General features: G+C 48.5%; 2 protein-coding genes across 13 annotated transcripts in view; both read left to right on the top strand.

The window, feature by feature from the left end:
- The first annotated feature begins 1,541 nt into the window (after positions 1–1,541).
- Positions 1,542–5,155, top strand: PPP1R3E (protein phosphatase 1 regulatory subunit 3E). 6 transcript variants are annotated; one of them, XR_004729775.3, is made up of 4 exons: positions 1,542–2,218; positions 2,520–2,980; positions 4,179–4,215; positions 5,017–5,153. XR_004729775.3 is itself a non-coding variant. In XM_054239801.2 (3 exons), the coding sequence occupies exons 1-2, from the start codon at positions 1,802–1,804 to the stop codon at positions 2,940–2,942; spliced, it is 840 nt and encodes a 279-aa protein (XP_054095776.1). In that variant the 5' UTR covers positions 1,542–1,801; the 3' UTR covers positions 2,943–2,980; positions 5,020–5,155. The 6 variants fall into 6 exon arrangements, 4 of the variants coding, with proteins under 4 accessions (XP_054095776.1, XP_054095775.1, XP_054095774.1 ...); XR_004729776.3 differs by having other exon boundaries at positions 5,020–5,151; XM_054239801.2 differs by lacking the exon at positions 4,179–4,215 and having other exon boundaries at positions 5,020–5,155.
- The window catches only part of HOMEZ (homeobox and leucine zipper encoding), a 25,195-nt gene continuing 11,637 nt past the window's right edge, over positions 4,935–18,492 (top strand). For 2 of the 7 annotated variants that reach the window (XM_035260114.3, XM_054239794.2), the window contains exon 1: positions 11,336–11,385. In XM_035260114.3, the coding sequence (XP_035116005.3) occupies positions 11,340–11,385 (46 nt within the window). In that variant the 5' untranslated portion in view covers positions 11,336–11,339. Of the gene's footprint in view, positions 5,158–11,335; positions 11,386–12,130; positions 12,198–17,533; positions 18,183–18,492 lie in introns of those variants that run through there. The other 5 variants (XM_003733964.6, XM_035260112.3, XM_035260113.3 and 2 more) reach the window with 4 other exon arrangements.

Raw genomic sequence — 18,492 nt, 5'->3', positions numbered from 1 at the left:
CTCTTATATAACCAAGTGGATAAGAGCATGGACTCTAGAGCTGAACTGTTTAGGTCCTAATCCCACCTCCCCAGTTATTAACTATGTGACCCTGGGCAAGAGTCCTCTCCCCTCTCTCCCTCACTTTTCTCATCTTTACACTAGGCATAATAGTCTTTATTCCTCTGAGGGTTGTATTACATGAGTTAGTATTTGTAAAACCCTTAAAACAGTACCTAGCACATTTTAAGTGCTATATAAGATCAGTAGGAAAGTTAGAAAAAAACTAAAAACACTTCACTTTTTTTTTCACTAATGTAAAAAAAAAAAAAAAAATGAAAGGGGAAAAAGCCAGCTCTGCCCTTCTTGGAAGCGCCCACTGGACCTAGAACTCCACATTCCCAACTCCAAGAGAGTTGTTGAGTGCTCGTTCATTCAATAATTTGAGTGCCTACCGTATACTAAAACTCATCATTAATCAGACAAAGCCCCTGCCCTCAAAGGGCTTACATTGGGTTAGAATTCAGAACTCTACCACTTTTTTACAGAAGAGAACACTGAATTCAGAGTATGGCATGATGGCTTTCATCTGTAATCCCAGCACTTTGGAAGGCTGAAGCAGGCATATCACCTGATATCAGGAGTTAGAGACCAGCCTGGCCAACATGGTGAAACCCCTTGTCTACAAAAACACAAAAATTAGCCAGGCATGGTGGCGGGCACCTGTAATCCCAGCTACTCAGGAGGTTGAAGGAGAATCACTTGAACCCAGGAGGCGGAAGTTGCAGTGAGCCAAGATCACGCCATTGAACTCCAGCCTTGGTGACAGAGCGAGACTCTGACACACACACACACACACGGCGGGGGGGGGGGGAGAGAGAGAGAGAAATTGGAAACACTGAATCCAGAGAAGTTATGCCTCGCTTACTCAAGGTTACACAGCTAAATAGCAGGAGACCTTGGACAGTTCTTAGTTAGGGTGCCACATTCTCACCTCCTATTTGAAAGACTCTACCTAGCTTTCGTGACCTTTCCTTCTTTGCACCCACCGCCACCCCCTGCCCAAACCAGGAGACTAGGTTTCAGAAAAGAAAACGGTGAACCCCGAAGACAAAGTCACATGCTGGGCATTTTTAACCTTCTGCTGCAAGAAAATGAAAGGTTACTTTTTCTTCCCGGCGTTAACCTTTCCTGTGCTGTGCGGGAAAGGTTGAGGACTTTTTAAATTTTTAACATTATTATTATTGTTGTTGTTGTTGAGATTGGGGGGGGGGTGTCACACTATGTCGCCCAGGCTGGTCTTGAACTCCTGGCTTCAAGCGATCCTCCTACGTCGGCCTCCCAAAGTGCTGGGATTCGAGGTGTGAGCCACCGCGTCCGGCCCGTGGATGTTTTTTAAAAAGGCTGAGTGGCCTCACTTGGGACCGAAAAGGTGAAGTCCACGCCCCCTGGTGCATCAGCGAAGACAAGCGGAGCCACCTGTCAGAGGGCTGTGGGCGGGGGCCGGGGCCGTGAGGGCCTTGGAGCCGGAGGGTGAGCGCCGTTGAGCGCACGCTCAGAGCAGACCGCTCGCAGGAGGCAGGATGTGATAGTCTTAAGACCCTGGAAGCTGACTGCCAGAGGGAGAGAAAGGTGGTCACAGAGGAGAGGCAAAGCAACCGGAGGTAGAGGATCCTGGAGGTGATTGCAAGGAGAGTACACAGCGGCGAGGGGCTGCAGAAGCGGACCCGGCGACTTCTGCGCCGACGCGGGGCGGGCGGGAGAGAGGAGGAGAGGGCAGCGCAGTGGCGCTGCGGGCTGGCCCAGTCGGGGAGGGGCTGCCATGTCCCGTGAGCGACCCCCCAGCACTGACATCCCCCGCAACCTGAGCTTTATTGCCGCGCTAACGGAGCGCGCCTACTACCGTAGCCAGCGGCCCAGCCTCGAGGAGGAGTCGGAGGAGGAGCCAGGCGAGGGAGGGACGCGGTTCGGGGCCCGATCCCGCGCTCACGCACCGAGTCGGGGCCGCCGGGCCCGCTCTGCACCAGCCGGAGGCGGCGGGGCTCGGGCGCCCCGCAGCCGCAGCCCAAACACCCGCAAGAGAGTGCGTTTCGCCGACGCACTGGGGTTGGAGCTGGCCGCCGTGCGCCGCTTCCGTCCCGGGGAGCTGCCCCGGGTGCCCCGCCACGTGCAGATCCAACTGCAGAGGGACGCCCTCCGCCACTTCGCGCCCTGCCAGCCCCGCGCCCGCGGCCTCCAGGTAGGCGGCGGGGGCACCTCCCCTCCTGGGGACCTCCCCAAGTCGGCAGCAGCGGGCATGTGGGAGTGGATTTGCCAAGGAGCACCCATCTCCATCCCATCCCTGGGCTTGCGCCTGCCCATCCCTTTTTGGGTCCCCCATACGCGAGTGGCTATAGGCCACCCTGGCAGCTGGGCCGCAGTGTGCCGGCCCGGACGCCGGGGTCGGCCTCTGATTGGCCCAGTGCCTCGCTCTGACACCGCCCCTGTCTCTCCCCTCTCTCCGCCCCGGGCTCCCTCCTCCCGCTTCTTCTTTCTCCCAGGAGGCGCGCGCCGCCCTGGAGCCGGCCAGCGAGCCCGGCTTCGCCGCCCGCTTGCAGGCGCAGCGCATCTGCCTGGAACGCGCCGAGGCGGGCCCGCTGGGCGTGGCCGGGAGCGCGCGCGTGCTGGACCTGGCCTACGAGAAGCGCGTGAGCGTGCGCTGGAGCGCCGACGGCTGGCGGAGCCAACGCGAGGCCCCCGCCGCCTACGCCGGCCCGGCCCCGCCCCCGCCGCGCGCCGACCGCTTCGCCTTCCGTCTGCCCGCGCCACCGATTGGGGGCGCTCTGCTCTTCGCCTTGCGCTACCGTGTGACAGGTCACGAGTTCTGGGACAACAACGGCGGCCGTGACTATGCTCTTCGAGGGCCCGAGCACCCTGGCAGTGGCGGAGCCCCGGAGCCCCAGGGCTGGATCCACTTTATCTGACACGAGGCACCTGCGGCCTACGGCGGAAAACCCCAAAGGCACCCGGGGGCGGGGGGAGGAATAGGAGAGACTAGGATTGGCGGGGAGGACGAGGAGGGTGGGGAAATCAGGGGCGTGGGGAGGTTGGGGTGGGACGAATCAACGAAACTCCGGGAGGGAGATCGGGTTGTTGAAAGCTGGTCGGATGTGAGCAGAAGGAACCCAGGGTATAGGAGGAAGTAGACCCTACACGGCACCGAAGGGATTAGGCAAAAGGAAAAGAACGGGGATGATGGTGGCTTTCCCCTCAGTGAGTGGGCACTGGGAGAAGGGGAGGAGGTCCATCAGGCCTAGGCAGTTGAAGAAGGTTAAGAACCTTTTGGGGATGGAGGAGGTATGATGTAAAGTAGCCCACCCAGTCGAAGTCATTTAGATTGCTGGCACATTCCCTCTTCTTACCCGCCTTTTCCACCTCAGGACCCCTTGTCCTGCCCATCCTAGCTTTAACTCAGCCATAATTGCCTTACTTAATCCCAGGAACCTGGCCATTGCTCCTGGGTCTTTGGCATTATGACGGGAATCCCTTGTCACCTCTGACAGTTCCTGGCTGCAGTGTCCGTGGACTGGCTGAGGAGTGATGACAGGTAGCCGTCAGAGCTCCAGCCTCCAGGCAGCTTTAGGGATTAAAATGGAGGCCAACTCCAGATCTGTTCTTATAGCCAAATACTGAGGTGCCTAAGGAGTTGGTACACTCAGGGGCTTCCAGGAAAATGCCAGCCTTACTTTTCTGGGGAGCCTTTTAATAACCTCCAAGCATTTTATGGACTGTTTGTCGAGGGACAGTGAATCAGGAGAATCACTATTCCGATTTCTTTTGCCTCTGAAGAGGAAGTCCCTGACTAGCTATATAACTTTGGGCAAGTTACTTCATCTCTTTGTGCCCCAGTTTTTTCCTTGGGAAATTGAATTTAGGTTAGATGATCTTTGAAGGCCCCCTGTATGCTATGTTGTGATCTGTACATGGCAGAGAATAGATTAGACGCCCCATTTTCCAACCTAGTGCTATGGTTCAGAACACAGAGCACCCCAAGCGTTTGGTTGAAGTCGAGGATGGGTCCTCTGGTTTTTGACACAGATGTTTGAGAGTCCAGGAAGCATCCCATAACCAACCTGCAGCCTCACCTCACCCCAGCATATTCCAGAGCCCCTTCCAAACCACAGCTCATCCTCTGCTCCATTTTGCTCTGGCCCTCACAGACTTCTAGCCTCCATGATCTGAGACAACTATGTTTAGGTACATCTCTGTTGGTGAAAATGATGCTTGAGAACCCCAAAGATTAAAGGAAATAATGTCAAGGTCTTTTGTGGGGATAAAAGATAATGGGTATATGGAATAGAAACATTTCAAATGAATCAAAGCATTTCAGTCAATCCACTTGGTTGTTAAAAAAAAAAAAAAAAAGGCCAGGCACAGTGGCTCACACATGTAATCCCAGCACTTTGGGAGACTGAGGCGGGCAAATCGCCCAAGGTTGGGAGTTCCAGACCAGCTTGACCAACATGGAGAAACTCTGTCTCTATTAAAAATACAAAACAATTAGCCAGGCACGGTGGCACATGCCTGTAATCCCAGCTACTTGGGAGGCTGAGGCAGGAGAATCACTTGAACCCAGGAGGCAGAGGTTGCAGTGAGCCAAGATTGCACCATTGCACTCCAGACTGGGCAACAAAAGTGAAACTGTCTCAAAAAAAAAGCATCAAAGCAACTTGATAGTAAATGGTACCAAAAGATGGTCTGCTCCATAACCAGAGCAAGTGCAGTGGGAAAGCTGGACTCTCATACCCACTCACATTCATGCCTTATACCTCTCCTCCTGGCTAACCTTAACAAGGGAGTGATTCCTCTCCTCATTGCTGTTTTTCCTTTTCTCTTACCCTATTCCTAACCTCTTTGCTTTTCTCTTTCTTTCCTTGTCTCTCTCCCTTCTCATCACTTTTTTTCTTTTAACATATAGGGCATTTACCTTACTTTTGTCTATTTCCATTTGTTTCCGTCTTCATTCTTGTTCATCTCTGCTATTCCTTCTCCCGCCAGAAGGGATGGAAACCCTATTTGCTTTTCTCCAAGACCGTGGTTGGTCTACTTTCCTCACTCAGGCTCCTTGACAGTCTTCTAGAAGAGAGAAGAAGGAAAAGAAGCAGTTCCTGATGTTACAAATGAACGAGGATCTCCCAGGTAACCAGCTCCCCACACCCATTTCTGTTATTGATTTCTCAGAGAAATTTCTGGTTCCCCCTCTTCCTTATCACTGAGTGAAGGGGGATGGGCATGCTCATGTGCCCATACATGCATTCAGAATAGAGTGTGAGGCAGGCTGGGCTGGCTCACACCTGTAATCCCAGCACTTTGGGAGTCCAAGGCAGGCAGATCATTTGAGGTCAGGATTTAAGACCAGCCTGGCCAATATAGTGAGACCCCGTCTTTACTAAAAATACAAAAGTTAGCCAGGTGTGGTGACTCATGCCTATAATCCCAGCTACTCAGGAGGCTGAGACAGGAGAATCACTTGAACCCGGAAGGCTGAGGTTACAATGAACGGAGATCGGGCCGCACTCCAGCCTGGGTAACAGAGTGTGAGTCTCTGTCTCAAAAAAAAAAAAAAAGAATAGAGTATGGGGCCTGTTACCATGCCCCTCCTGTCCACAGTCTTAGCCTTTGAGAAAAGATGGCTGAAAGAGAGGAGTCCCCAGGTCATTCCTCAAACAAATCTCCATCTAAACATCATCTTTATCTTGTGAAGAAAACAAGAAGAATTTCATGTACCATGTGAATCACCTTCAGTTCAAAGTTGCGCAAAATGAAGAAACCACTGGAAGCCACCAAGCAATGCACTGTTGAGTCATCAATTAGGAGCCCACAGGAGGATAATAGAGAGGGAGACTGGGTGGAGGCTCAGTGTGGAGTCATCTCTTGTCTAATGTATGTGTGTCACTGCCATGTTGTATTAATAATGAGAGCTCACATTTACTTAGCACTTGTGTGCCTAAATCTGGGTTTTTCTTTCCAGAACAATGACTTGATCATACAATCTGTTTTGTTTGTATGCATGTCCAAAACCACCCTATGAGTAGAATATTATCATTATCTCTGATTTAGAGATGAGGAAAAAGGCTCAGGGAAGCTCAGTAATTTGTTCAAGATTGCACAGCTAGTTAAATGGCAGAAGTAGGATTGTGAACCCAGGAAATCTCCAGAGCTTCTGTGTAACCATGATATTATATATTTTTCCTATTTAAAAGCAATATTGAAAACCTTGCTCTATATTATTTCTTATTAGGAAAAGACCATAGTTTCTGATTGTCCTCTGCCTTCCCATCCTGCCAGTCTCCTGGACTGGCTTGGAGAAGACAGGGGGGGTCCCAAGCTTCATCTGTGTGGCTCGAAGGAGTTTGCTGCTGTCTCCTGTGCCAGTGTCCCATCTCTGCAGGATCAGTACAGGACACCCCTCGCCTGCCTGCTTACACTGCAGCCTTGCCATACATTGGAATTCTCTCTTGGCCCGAGCCAACACTCCACACCTATTGGTGTGCCACCTCCCTCCCTCTTCCCCCACTGGCGTTGAACAGACAAACCCCTCTAATGTTTCCACTAGGTTGGGTCCATGACTAGAACACCTGCTAGATGGTCTGTGCGTGGGCCTTTTCTGGGAATCCTGATGTTACTGGGTAAATGCCAACTCTGACTGTGGGCAGAAATTCCTTAAGCTCTTTTTCAGAAGTACCCTGGCTCACTCCCCCAATCTCGGCTTTATAGAACAACATTTTGGTCTTGATTCTTCCCATATCAAGCTGCCCCTGGGTTTGGGTAAGCTGTTAGTTTCCCCGACTGCCTCAAGGCTGGGTCTTGCTGAGCTACCTTCCTGTGCACACAAATAACAGGTTTCTCCATGGAACCTGATTTACGTAACTATCGGTGCCACCAAGCCTTGTAAAATAGGAAAGAAACTAATATTTCTTGAGTGACATCTGAGTGCCTGGTTCTTTTAAGGCTGTCTGGAGAGATTCCCTCTCTGATACCATTGCTGTGTACTCCTCTCGCAGGACTTCAGCAGTGAGATTCTCCCGACCCCCTGGCTTTTCCTCACCTTGGGTTGAGGCAGTGCAGCATTACCGCAAAACCCACCATCTGCAAATCAACCAAGATTCAGCAGTATGCCCTTTCCATCTTGCACTACTATTTCCAAAACTTCCACCTGTATTTCCCACAGCCCCAGTAAGCAAAGCAGAGTGTGCCTGGACACAGAGGCATCCACTGCTTTCTCCCAGCAGGTGCTGTCTCATCTGACACTGGGACACTAGGAGTTTAGCAGAATCTTCAGCCACCCTATTTGTGTTATGCATTAGGCATTATGGTAGAAACTCCTCTGACAGCTCATGACTAATGAACAGGAGCAATTTGAAATGTGTCAGCCATGGACTGGGGAGTGCCGTAAGAGAAAACACTACCATGGTCAGAGGCTTGGGTCTTTGAGGCAACCCAGCAGAAATACTGTGGCCCATTCCTCTCATCCAGACTGCAGATACCTTCCTACACCTACCTGCCCCATAGCCTCCTTCGTGTTCCTTTGTTTTTCTTTGTGAATTTAGAAAAACATTTTATTATGAGCCCCAACTCCTCAGTTTTCCATCTAGCACCCACATTCCCTTGTTTCTAACTCCTGTGTTTTTCTGGAACCTGTTTGGATCTTTGCAGTTTGCAGGTCATAGAATCAGACCTGTAAAGGCTTCTCTTTAGAGATCATTGGGTCCAGGCTCCTTTACAGATGAAAACACAGGTCTAAAGGTGAGAAATGACTCTAGTAGGGTCATAGAATTTGTTAGTACAGCTCAAAATGGGGCTTAAACCTGGGCCTTCTGATCACATCCCATTCCCAGGCTAAGAAATGGGTGTCTGCTGGCTGTGGTGGTTCACACCTGTAATCACAACACTTTGGGAGGCTGGCTGAGGCAGGATCATTGCTTGAGCCTGGGAGTTTAAGACCAGCCTGAGCGACATAGTGAGACCTTGTCTCTACAAAAATTTTAAAAATTAGCTGGACATGGTGGCACGGGTCTGTAGTCCCAGCTACTCAGGAATCTGAGGTAGGAGGATCACTTGAGCCCAGGAGTTGGAGGTTACTGAGCTATGATCACATCGCTACACTCCAGCCTGGGTGACAGTGAGACAGACCCTCAATTAAAAAAAAAAAAAGAGAAAGAGGTCTCTACACAAACCAGTGATTTTTCACAGCAAGGGATAACATCAGAAATGTTTCATTTTCTGCTGTTAGTTTCCATTCCTTTCCCCACCTAGGTGTAAAGAGAAACAAAAGGCAATGACAGTATTCTCTGTGTCCCCAGCTTTGGCACTTTTGTTGATGTTGCTATAGAGCAGTGACTTTGCTAGAAAGACTGAATAATCCACCCATTGAATAGCTAACCTGGGGAGGAAATGAAAGTTTCCTATGTGAATCTCCCCAAAACCATTGTCACCAGGCCCTCCCAGAACCTCCCCAGTTCCTTCCAGTGCAACCCTGTGCACTTGGCCCTCAACCCAATATTGTATTGTGCCTCACTTCACCTTCCATGGGCAGCTGCCCTCCCTCCTGAACATAAAACCTCATATTTTAAATAAAGTTGAAATATGAAAAGAAAGTATGTCATTAGACATTCAGAAGTATTGTTTGTTTGGGGCTAAGGGTAGCAAGAGACTGAGAGGCAAGATTCCCTCCTTGACTCTCTATCTCTTGGTCATCTTTTTTCTTTTTGTATGTGTGTCCAGAAAAATTTAATAGGTTTGCTTATAATTATTATAAAGTTGAACCACTGATTCACTGAAACATTTTGACTTGCATTGATGTTTTTAATGTAATGAACTTGACATCCCCACCCACATTCATATTAAGAATTCACACACAAATGAAAATTGAAAAACTGACAACACCTGACTTCTGTCCCCTACTTTTCTGCTCACAGTCATATACGTAGGTACCTTTTGACCCCCATGGGGAAAGAACTACCAATGACAGGAAGCAGAGACTTTTTTTCTCTTTTGGGAATGAATGTTTCACCCTTCATTGTGGATTCTTAAGCGTGTTCTCTACGCATGCGGAGTGCTAGCTGCACGTCTTTTGACATAGGTATTACATGTTTGGGATGGACAACACACAGGTTGGTGTCTTCAAAAAGGCCAACCAGATAGGCCTTGCTTGCCTCCTGCAAAGCATCAATAGCTGCACTCTGGAGGAGCAGATCTGTTTTAAAGTCCTGAGCAATTTCTCACACGAGATGCTCGAAGGGAAGTTTGTGAATCAGTTCAGTAGATGTCTGATAATGTCTAATTTCATGGAGTGCTGCAGTACCAGGCCTGTAATGACTATGTTTCTTCAACCCTCCAGTAGAGGGTGCACTCTTATGAGCAGGCTTTTTTATTATTTTTCTTTTTCTTTTTCGCTCCTCCCCTTCTTGTTAGTTTTTTGTTTTATTTTGTTTTTCCTGAGAGGCTTGCTTGCTCTGTCGCCCAAGCCGGAGTGCAGTGGCGCGATCTTGGCTCACTGCAACCTCTGCCTCCCAGGTTCAAGCCATTCTCCCTGCCTCAGCTCCCTACCCCCCTAACCCCCGCCCCTTCAGTATCTGGGACTACAGGCGCACATCATCACACCCAGCTAATTTTTGTATTTTTAGTAGAGATGGGTTTCACTATGTTGACCAGGCTGGTCTTGAACTCCTGACCTCAGGTGATCCACCTGCCTCAGCCTCCCAGAGTGCTAGGATTACAGCCATGAGCCACCAGGCCTGGCCAATTTGTGTGGGTTTTGTTGTCGTTGTTGCTGTTGTTTGAGATGGAGTCTTGTTCTTTTGCCCAGGCTGGAGTGTAGTGCCACGATCTTGGCCCACTGCAACCTCTGCCTCCCGGATCAAACAATTCTCCTGCCTCAGCCTCCTGAATAGTTGGAATTACAGGTGCGTGCCACCATGCCTGACTAATTTTTGTATTTTTAGTAGAGTTGGTGTTTCATCATGTTGGCCAGGCTAGTTTCAAACTCCTGACCTCAGATGATCCACCCGTCTCAGCCTCCCAAAGTGCTGGGATTACAGGCATGAGCCACTGCGCCGAGCCCCCAATTTTTTGTATTTTTTTTAGCAGAGTTTTTGCCATATTGGGTTTTGCCATGTCAGGCAGGCTGCTGCTTTTGCCATGTTGGGCAGGCTGGTGTCCAACTCCTGACCTCAAGCGATCTGCCCTCCTTGGCCTCCCAAAGTACTGGAATTACAGGCATGAGCCACCTCATCTGGCTGAAGCAGCTTTTGTAGCCAGTTGCTTCCTGGGTGCTTTACCACCAGTTTGTGAGCAATCTGCTTTGTGTGAGACTGTGAGAGAGAACACCTTACTTACTACCCTTCTTTTGCTAGCTAGAGTTCTGGGAGCTGGAGGTGGTGCTGGTTAGAGAGCTACCTTATTTCTTAAAAGCCCTATTCTCTTTCTGCTGGAATCCCCTCTGGCTGTGCAAAACGCTGAGGGGAAGGAGCTTTGGAGGACTTAGGCAGCCTTGGTGTAAGACACTCCCAACAGGATCCTATCATCATTTTGGGTAGTGCAAAATTCACCAGGGCACAGCTCTTCTCTGGCGCCCAGCACCAACTGCTTTAACCAACAGTTAAAGGGAAGAACTTGAGAAAAGCCCTGCGTTCTCCTTGGATGGGGGAATCCTTCCTTAAGGAGGCCATCTGAGTTACATTCTGCTCCTTAAGTGCTGGGTGGAAGAGCAAAGCGCTTATCAAATGCAAACCCCTAAGGCAAAGGAGAAATATGGAAAGGAAAAGCGAAGACCTCTGTCTAATTCAGAATGGAGTGATTATAAAAGAAAGGAGTCAGCTGGGTGCAGTGGCCTGTAAATCCCAGCACTTTGGGAGGCTGGGGCAGGTGGATCAGGAGGTCAGGAGTTAGAGACCAGCCTAGCCAATATGGTGAAACCCTGTCTCTACTCAAAATACAAAAATTAGCCGGGCATGGTGGCATGCACCTGTATTCCCTGCTACTTGGGAGGCTAAGGCAGGAGAATTGCTTGAACCCGGGAGGCGGAGGTTGCAGTGAGCTGAGATCACACCACTGCACTCCAGCCAGGGTGACAGAGTGAGACTCCACCTCAAAAAAAAAAAAAGGAAGGAGTCGTTGAAAAAGATTAAGTTCTAACAGGATTGACTTTCATCACTTGAATGATGAAAGAATCCAATTACCTGCAAAGTAATTAGAATGTTCCTAATAGGGAAGCCCTAGCCTGAGAATAACAGATGCCTCCTCATTACATCACAATGGCCAAGTTGTGATGTCAATACAGAGCACCCACTCTTCAGTAAGTGTTGTAAGTGAAGCCAGATATGCTGAAGAGCAGAATCAGCATGAGGAGCAGACACCCCAGGAGAGGTAAGTGGGTTCTCTCCATGGCTTATTGCCCAGAATCTCTGTGGCCCCAACCTCATTGCAGACTTCTCACATCTTAATTTGGGGTTAGGTATATCTGAATTTTTTCCAAAAACTTTGAATGCAGCATTTGCTTTCCCAATTCTATCCCAAATCCTCAATCATTGCAGTTCTTACTGTTAGCCCTCCAATTCTGGTATTTCTTAGGAAACAGAGCACTGGGGGATAATTTCTCCAAATGGCATAGAAACTCAGCACATCCATTTGGTTAGTCCCAGGGGTAGATCCAAGTTTTTGGATGCCTGAAGAATGCAACTTTTGGAGCCCCTTTTAAGAAAAATAAATACAAAATTGGGGGGGGGAATGAATATCTGTTTTAGAATGAGAAAAGCTGTCAACAAATTTTTTTTTAAGCTGTCAACAATTCTCTACCCAACAACCTATATATTTATCTACAATTTTTTTTAAAGCTGCATGCTCTTTGATAGACTTTTCTATGTTTTCCTAAAGAGAAAAGTAATTCAGTCTTCCAGAAAGATTGATCATATTTCAAAAATCCCTCCCCCTCTTTTTTTGAGACAGGATCTCACTCTGTCACCTAGGTTGAAGTGCATCAGTTAGACCATGACTCACTGGAAGCTTGACCTCCCCAGGCTCAGGTGATCCTCCCACTTCAGCTCCCCAAGTAGCTGGGACTATAGGCACACCACCACATCTGGCTAATTCTTTATATTTTTTTGTTCCCCAGGTTGGTCTTGAACTCATGGCCTCAAAGGATCCACCCACCTTGGCCTCCCAAAGTGCTGGTATTACAGGTGTGAGTCACTGTGCCTGGATCCTAAAGACCTCATTTTAACACAGTTACCTCTTTTATCTCCAAACACAGTTACATTCTGAAGAACTAGGGGTTAAGACTTTAACATGAATTTTTGGGGGGATAGAGTTCAGTTCATTATGTTATACCTACATGGGGATAATTAATTCACAAAAGTAATAACAAAACACTTAAGTATACCTACTAAACCCACACAAAATGTATTCCTGCCAGGCACAGTGGCTCATGCCTGTAAACCCAACACTTTGGCTGGCCAAGGTGGGTGGATTGCTTGAGCCCAAGAATTCAAGACCAACCTGGGGAATAAAAATATATAAAAAATTACCCAGGTGTGTGGTGTGCCTGTAGTCCCAGCTGCTTGGGGAGCTGAAGTGGGAGGATCACCTGAGCCTGGGGAGGTCAAGACTCCAGTGAGCCATGGTCCAACCAATGCACTTCAACCTGGGTGACAGAGCGAGACCCTATCTCAAAAAAAACCAAAATGTGGCCAGGTGCAGTGTCTCATGCCTGTAATCCCAGCACTTTGGAAGGCCAAGGTGGGCGGATCATGAGGTCAGGAGTTCGAGACCAGCCTGGCCAACATGATGAAACCCTGTCTCTACTAAAAATACAAAAATTAGCTGGGCATGGTGATGCATGCCTATAATCCCAGCTACTCGGGAGTCTGAGGCAGGAGAATTGCCTGAACCGGGACCTGGAAGGCAGAGGTTGCAGTGAGCCAAGGTCAAGCCACTGCATTCCAGCCTGGGCTACAGAGCAAGACTCTGTTCTCCAAAAACAACAACAAAAAACAAAAAAGCACACACACACACACACAAAACCCTCCACCAAAATGTATTCCCAACTCCTTTAGCCAATCCGAAAATGTCCACTGCCACCTAACAAAAGGAGACATGTGATGGAGGGGAAATCAAAGCAAAGAGAGCTCAATTTTTTTTTTTTTTTTTGGCCTTAAAAAACTTTTTCTTTTTTTTTTATTTCAATAGTTTTGGGGAACAGGTGGTGTTTGGTTACATGGATAAGTTCTTTTTTTTTTTTTTTTTTTTTTTTTTTGGCGCAGGGGCAGATGGAGTTTTACCCTTGTTGCCCAGGCTGGAGTGCAATGGTGCAATCTCGGTTCACTGTAACCTCGGCCTCCTGGATTCAAGCAATTCTCCGGCCTCAGCCTCAGCCAATTTCTCCATGTTGGTCAGGCTGGTCTCGAACCCCCAACCTCAGGTTATCCACCCACCTCAGCCTCCCAAAGTGCTGGGATTACAGGCATGAGCCACCACACCCAGCCATGGATAAATTCTTTAGTTCTTTATTGGTGATTTCTGAGATTTTGGTACACTCATCAGCTGAGCAATTTTCACTGTATCCAGTGTGTAGTCTTTTATCCCTCATCACCCTCCCACTCTCCTCCTGGCCCCGTCCCCAAAATCTATTGTATCATTCTTGCACTTTTATGTTCTCAAATAACTGCTAGGCTTGTTTGTTAAACAATCCAATAGTAAAGGTAAACATCTTACCAGAAATGTCTGAGAAGAATAATTTTGTTACTATCTTTAAAAGTGTGAAAGCAACTAGAGGAGGAAAAAAATACATTAAACTTTAGCTCAATTAAGTTTAAGGTTACAGTCAAGACATGGGAAATTATTAATATACTGGGTTTTTCTACTGACTTCTACATCTATTTAATTGCAGAATAAAAAATGAAGATTCAAAATTTTCTTTTTTAAAAAATTTTACTTTAAGTTGTGGGATATGTGTGCAGAACATGCAGGTTGGTTACATAGGTATACATGTGCCATGGTGGTTTGCTGCCCCTTCAACCCATTATCTAGGCAACCTCAGTCTTAACCAATTACCATTTAAATATATGTTTTCAAACTTTCCAAAAGCCTGTGATCATGTTAACACATTGCTGGGGCTCTTTCCATGCCTTGGATGAGGTCTGTGCAGGGAAGGGCTCTGAAACTTGAGATTCCTTAACTATAGAACAGGGGCGTCCAATTTTTTGGCTTCCCTGGGGCCACATTGGAAGAACTGTCTTGGGCCTCATATGAAATACACTAACACTAATGATAGCTAATAAACTTTTAAAAAATCTCATAATGTTTAAAGAAAGTTTACCAATTTGTGTTGGGCCGCATTCAGAGCTCAGCCATCCCTGGCCACATGCATGTTGAACAAGCTTGCTATAGAGTATAATGTTAGCTCTGCTAATGGAAAGGAAAGAAAGCTTTTACTAGCGATGGAGCATTAACATCTCTACAATGAGGATGACTGGAGTCCCAGTTCTTTAGCGGTGGTCCCTGGAAGAGCTGGAGTAGGTTAATGTCTTGCTAAATGTGGGACCCTTATCAGCCTGGACATCTCCCTCCCCTTCACTTCCCCACCACAGTCCATTCCATCCAAAGCTATGGGGAGAAATCCATGTAGAAAGAGGAGCTTCCGCCTGCAGTCTAAAACTGAGGCAGAAGAGTTTGTTTTCCCTTTCTTGGATTCCCCTTGTTCCTAAATCTGTCTTTGATTCTGCCCCCCACTCCTGACTCTTGGCAGTGTCTTTCTGAGACGAGAAAGGTGACTGGGCCATCCACCTTTTATAATTCCAAGCCCATGATCAGTGACATTCAGAGTGACTCACTGAACTCTCCAGGGTCAGGTGTTTGGTTCCTGACAGTTCTTACCTGGCTTTCTAGCCAGACAAGCATGAATTCCTCTCAGTCAATGCAGTCTCATTAACTGTTGGGATTATGAGGGAATAACCTGTCCACTGGTAACAGAGTTGCTGCTGCTGCCTAAAATGTTTCATTTTTCCCTTCATTGCCACAAACCAATAAGGCATTGTGATAATCATGATTTAGGAAAAGGTCTGTGTATATCACCAGCCTTGGCTCAAACTCTAAAGGATCAAACGTTGCTAACCTTAAAGCTGATTTATATATGTCTTTCCATTGTTTACCCCAAGATGTTTTTGCCAGATATTAGTTTAAAGGATGTAGGACTGGCTGTTAAGAGTTGAGATTGTTACTAAGTGAAATGAGGGAGGAGAGGAGGCAGGGGCAAATACAAGGGCAGCAACAAAAAATAGAGCTCAGTTTTGCAGAAGAGATATGATGCCTGGCCACCTTAAAATAGCTCTGTACCTCAGGATTTAGCAACAAAGCATACATTATGATGGTTTCTTGGAGGTATGTAAGGAGAGGGAGTGGTGAGGTCTGAGAATATAGGACAAAGTCTGAAATTGTTTTATATTATATTTACAGCTTTACAACACCTAAGTAGGCAAGAAGCAACTTTTTCAAAGACCAACATGAGAAAAGAAGAGTCACTTAAGAAAGGATTGTTCCCAAGTTTTAGGCATGTTTACTAAAGAAAAGTTGTAATCAGAAGTCTTCCTAAGGATGGACCAGGTGTGGTGGCTCACGCCTGTAATCCCAGCACTTTGGAAAACTGAGGAGGGTGGATCACAAGGTCAAGAGATAGAGACCATCCTGGCCAACATAGTGAAACCCCATCTCTACTAAAAATATAAAAATTCGCTGGGCATGGTGGTATGTGCCTGTAGTCCCAGTTACTTGGGAGGCTAAGGCAGGAAAATCGCTTGAATCTAGGAGGTGGAGGTTGTAGTGAGCCATGATTGCACTGCTCCAGCCTGGCAACAGAGACTCTATCTCAAAAAAAAAAAAAAAAGTATTTCTGAGGATTAGCGACTCAAGTAATCCTGGTAGCTTGGGTCCAGAAGTTTGAGACCAGCCTGGCCAACATGACAAATCCTCGTCTATACAAAAAAATACAAAGATTAGTCAGGCATGGTGGCATGTGTCTGTAGTCCCAGCTACTCGGGAGGCTGACAGACTGAGGCTTCAGCCTGGGTCAAGGCTGCAGTGAGCCCAGATTGCACCACTGCACTCCAGCCTGGACGACAGAGTAAGACCCAATCTCAAAAACAAAATTTTTTAAAGTTTCAGACTGCTCTCATGCTGTTTTAATTTACAGTTTACATACAGGTTGTGGGGGTTCAGTATGTGCTCAGATGTTACCTCAAACTTGCTCACAAGTTACATTAAAGCAGAATCACATAAAAGTTTGGATGTAAAAGTACATTTGGTTATAGATTACAGAGGCAACATTCCTAACCCCTTTAGACATCATCTTATGTGCAGGAAAAGGCAAGGGCTAGGGTCATTTACCTTCTAATTTTTAGAGACACAGTGTTACTCTGTTGCCTAGGCTGGAGTGCAGTGGTGCAATCATTGCTCACTACAGCCTCCAACTCATGGCTCAAACGATCCTCCTGCTTCAGCCTCCTGAGTAACTGGGACTACAGGTGCACTCCACCAAGTCCGGCTAATGTTTAAATTTTTTGTAGAGTTAGGGACTCGCCATGTTGTGCAGGCTGATCTTGTATCCTGGCCTCAAGCAATCCTCCCTCTTTGGCCCCCCAAAGCATTGACATTAGGTTTGTGAGCCACCGCACCCAGCCCTTTTATCTTTTAAGGAATATAGTGACTCAGGCAAGAGATACGGAGGACGGTGCCCCATCCTGTTTTGTCTTCAAAAGGTCTTTCCAGAGACTTCAGTCAGAGTCAGAGGCTTTGTGAAGTTATGTTGCCAAGCTGACATAAGCAAGCCTGGCTTCTTATATTTGTTTCTTTGTCTCACGGAAGATGAGGAATCCTAAAATACAAATTTTGTCCATAACTTTATACTGTGTGGGATACTGCTTTGGTGAAGTCCGTTTTATTGTCATCCCTTTCTTTTTGTAAATTAAAAAAAATTTTTTTTTTTTTTTCTTGAGACAAGGTTTCGTTATGCTGCGCAGACTGGCCTCAAACTCTTGGGGTCAAGCCGTTCTCCCACCTCAGTCTTCATCCCTTTCGAGACAGCGAAAAACAAATATGCAGAGCTCCGGGTCCTCTTTTCTAGGGCAGGGAGGGGAGCCTGAGGGTCTGGTAGGTCCCAATGAGGTGACTGCTCCAGCACTTCGTCTTTGGAAACATCCTGTCTAGCGCCAGTTTGACCCGAGGAACGGCCTAAGTCGCCCGCAGGCTCCTAAAGCCCTCGTCTTTCCGGGTGGCAAGACAGCTGATCCATCTCTAGAACAAGTTCCCGGTTGCTTTAGGCGCTTTGTTACAGCTGACGGGGCTGGCGGCAGTTGGGCTCTCCGCTGGGAAAGGCGCAGCTCGAGTGTAAGGCTCGGGAGGGGACACTGAAATGGTCTTCCTGGAAGGCTTCCTTCAGGAGGAAACAAATTGGGAGTTGTTGGCGGTACAGACAGTTCAGCAAAGTGTTCCTCCTTGGGGAATTTCGGAAGGATCCTGGCCCGGTGTACTCCAAGGTCCGGCGCCGATAGGTCGAGGGTAGAGGGAGGTACCAGGCTGGGCAGCTTGGCCCCAGGGGGACATCTTCCCTGCTCCACGCATCCAATAGATGACCCCAGCTGAGGCCCACGTAGCCAATAGCCGACTTCAGCCGAGACCCACGCAGCCAATGGTCGGCCTGCTGCGCTTCGCCCCTGCCCGCCCGCCGGCGCCCACCAATCAGGACTCGGGCCACCTTGGCACCGCCTCTGGACGCCCACCCCACCCATCCGCCCCGCCTCCAACTTGCTCAGCAGGGCTGGGTACACCGGCGCGCTCTCCGGGACTGGGTGGGGGGGCAGTCCCGGTTTCGGCCTTCGCGCGGGTGGGCTCGGAGCGGCCGCACCGGGCAGCAACCCCACTCCCAACTCGGAGACCCCTGCCCTCTCCCCCACTTCCCCCCGGCCCATGGTGCGAGGCTGGGAACCGCCGCCCGGGCTGGACCGCGGTGAGTGATCCCCAGCCCCTTGGACTTCCCCTCCCAGCTCGTGTACGATCTCCGACCTCTGGAGCCCCATCCCCGCGCTGGTGGGGGGAGAATTCTAGGTTCGAAGTCGCCCGGTTCTCTCTTTTTTCTCCTCTGGAGTTTTTGGTTCCCTGTTGTAACTACGGGAGGGGTGAGTGTCTGCGTAGGGGAGGGAAACGTTGGGTTGGGGCGCCCTTGGCGAGAGTAGGATCGAGATTCGCCTGCTTCATGGGGCTCATCGCCCCAAGTGCAACAACTTTTTGTTCCCTGACCCAGTTCGGAGCCTTCTGGACTGCCTGTGAAATGGAGGATAGGAGAAACGTTTCCTTCCCAGCCCCCTCCAACACGCCCCCCCCCCAACCCCCATGACTACCTCCTGGCGACCTCAACACACATATAGAACCTGGCCTTGCTTCTGAGGATCTGGCCTTTGGGAATGAAAGGTTTAGAAGCAATTGCCC

The sequence above is a fragment of the Callithrix jacchus genome, chromosome 8 (assembly GCF_049354715.1).
Source record: "Callithrix jacchus isolate 240 chromosome 8, calJac240_pri, whole genome shotgun sequence".
Lineage (NCBI taxonomy): Eukaryota > Metazoa > Chordata > Mammalia > Primates > Cebidae > Callithrix > Callithrix jacchus.
Note: the sequence above shows the minus strand (reverse complement) of the source record. Positions and strands in the feature narration are given on the sequence as shown.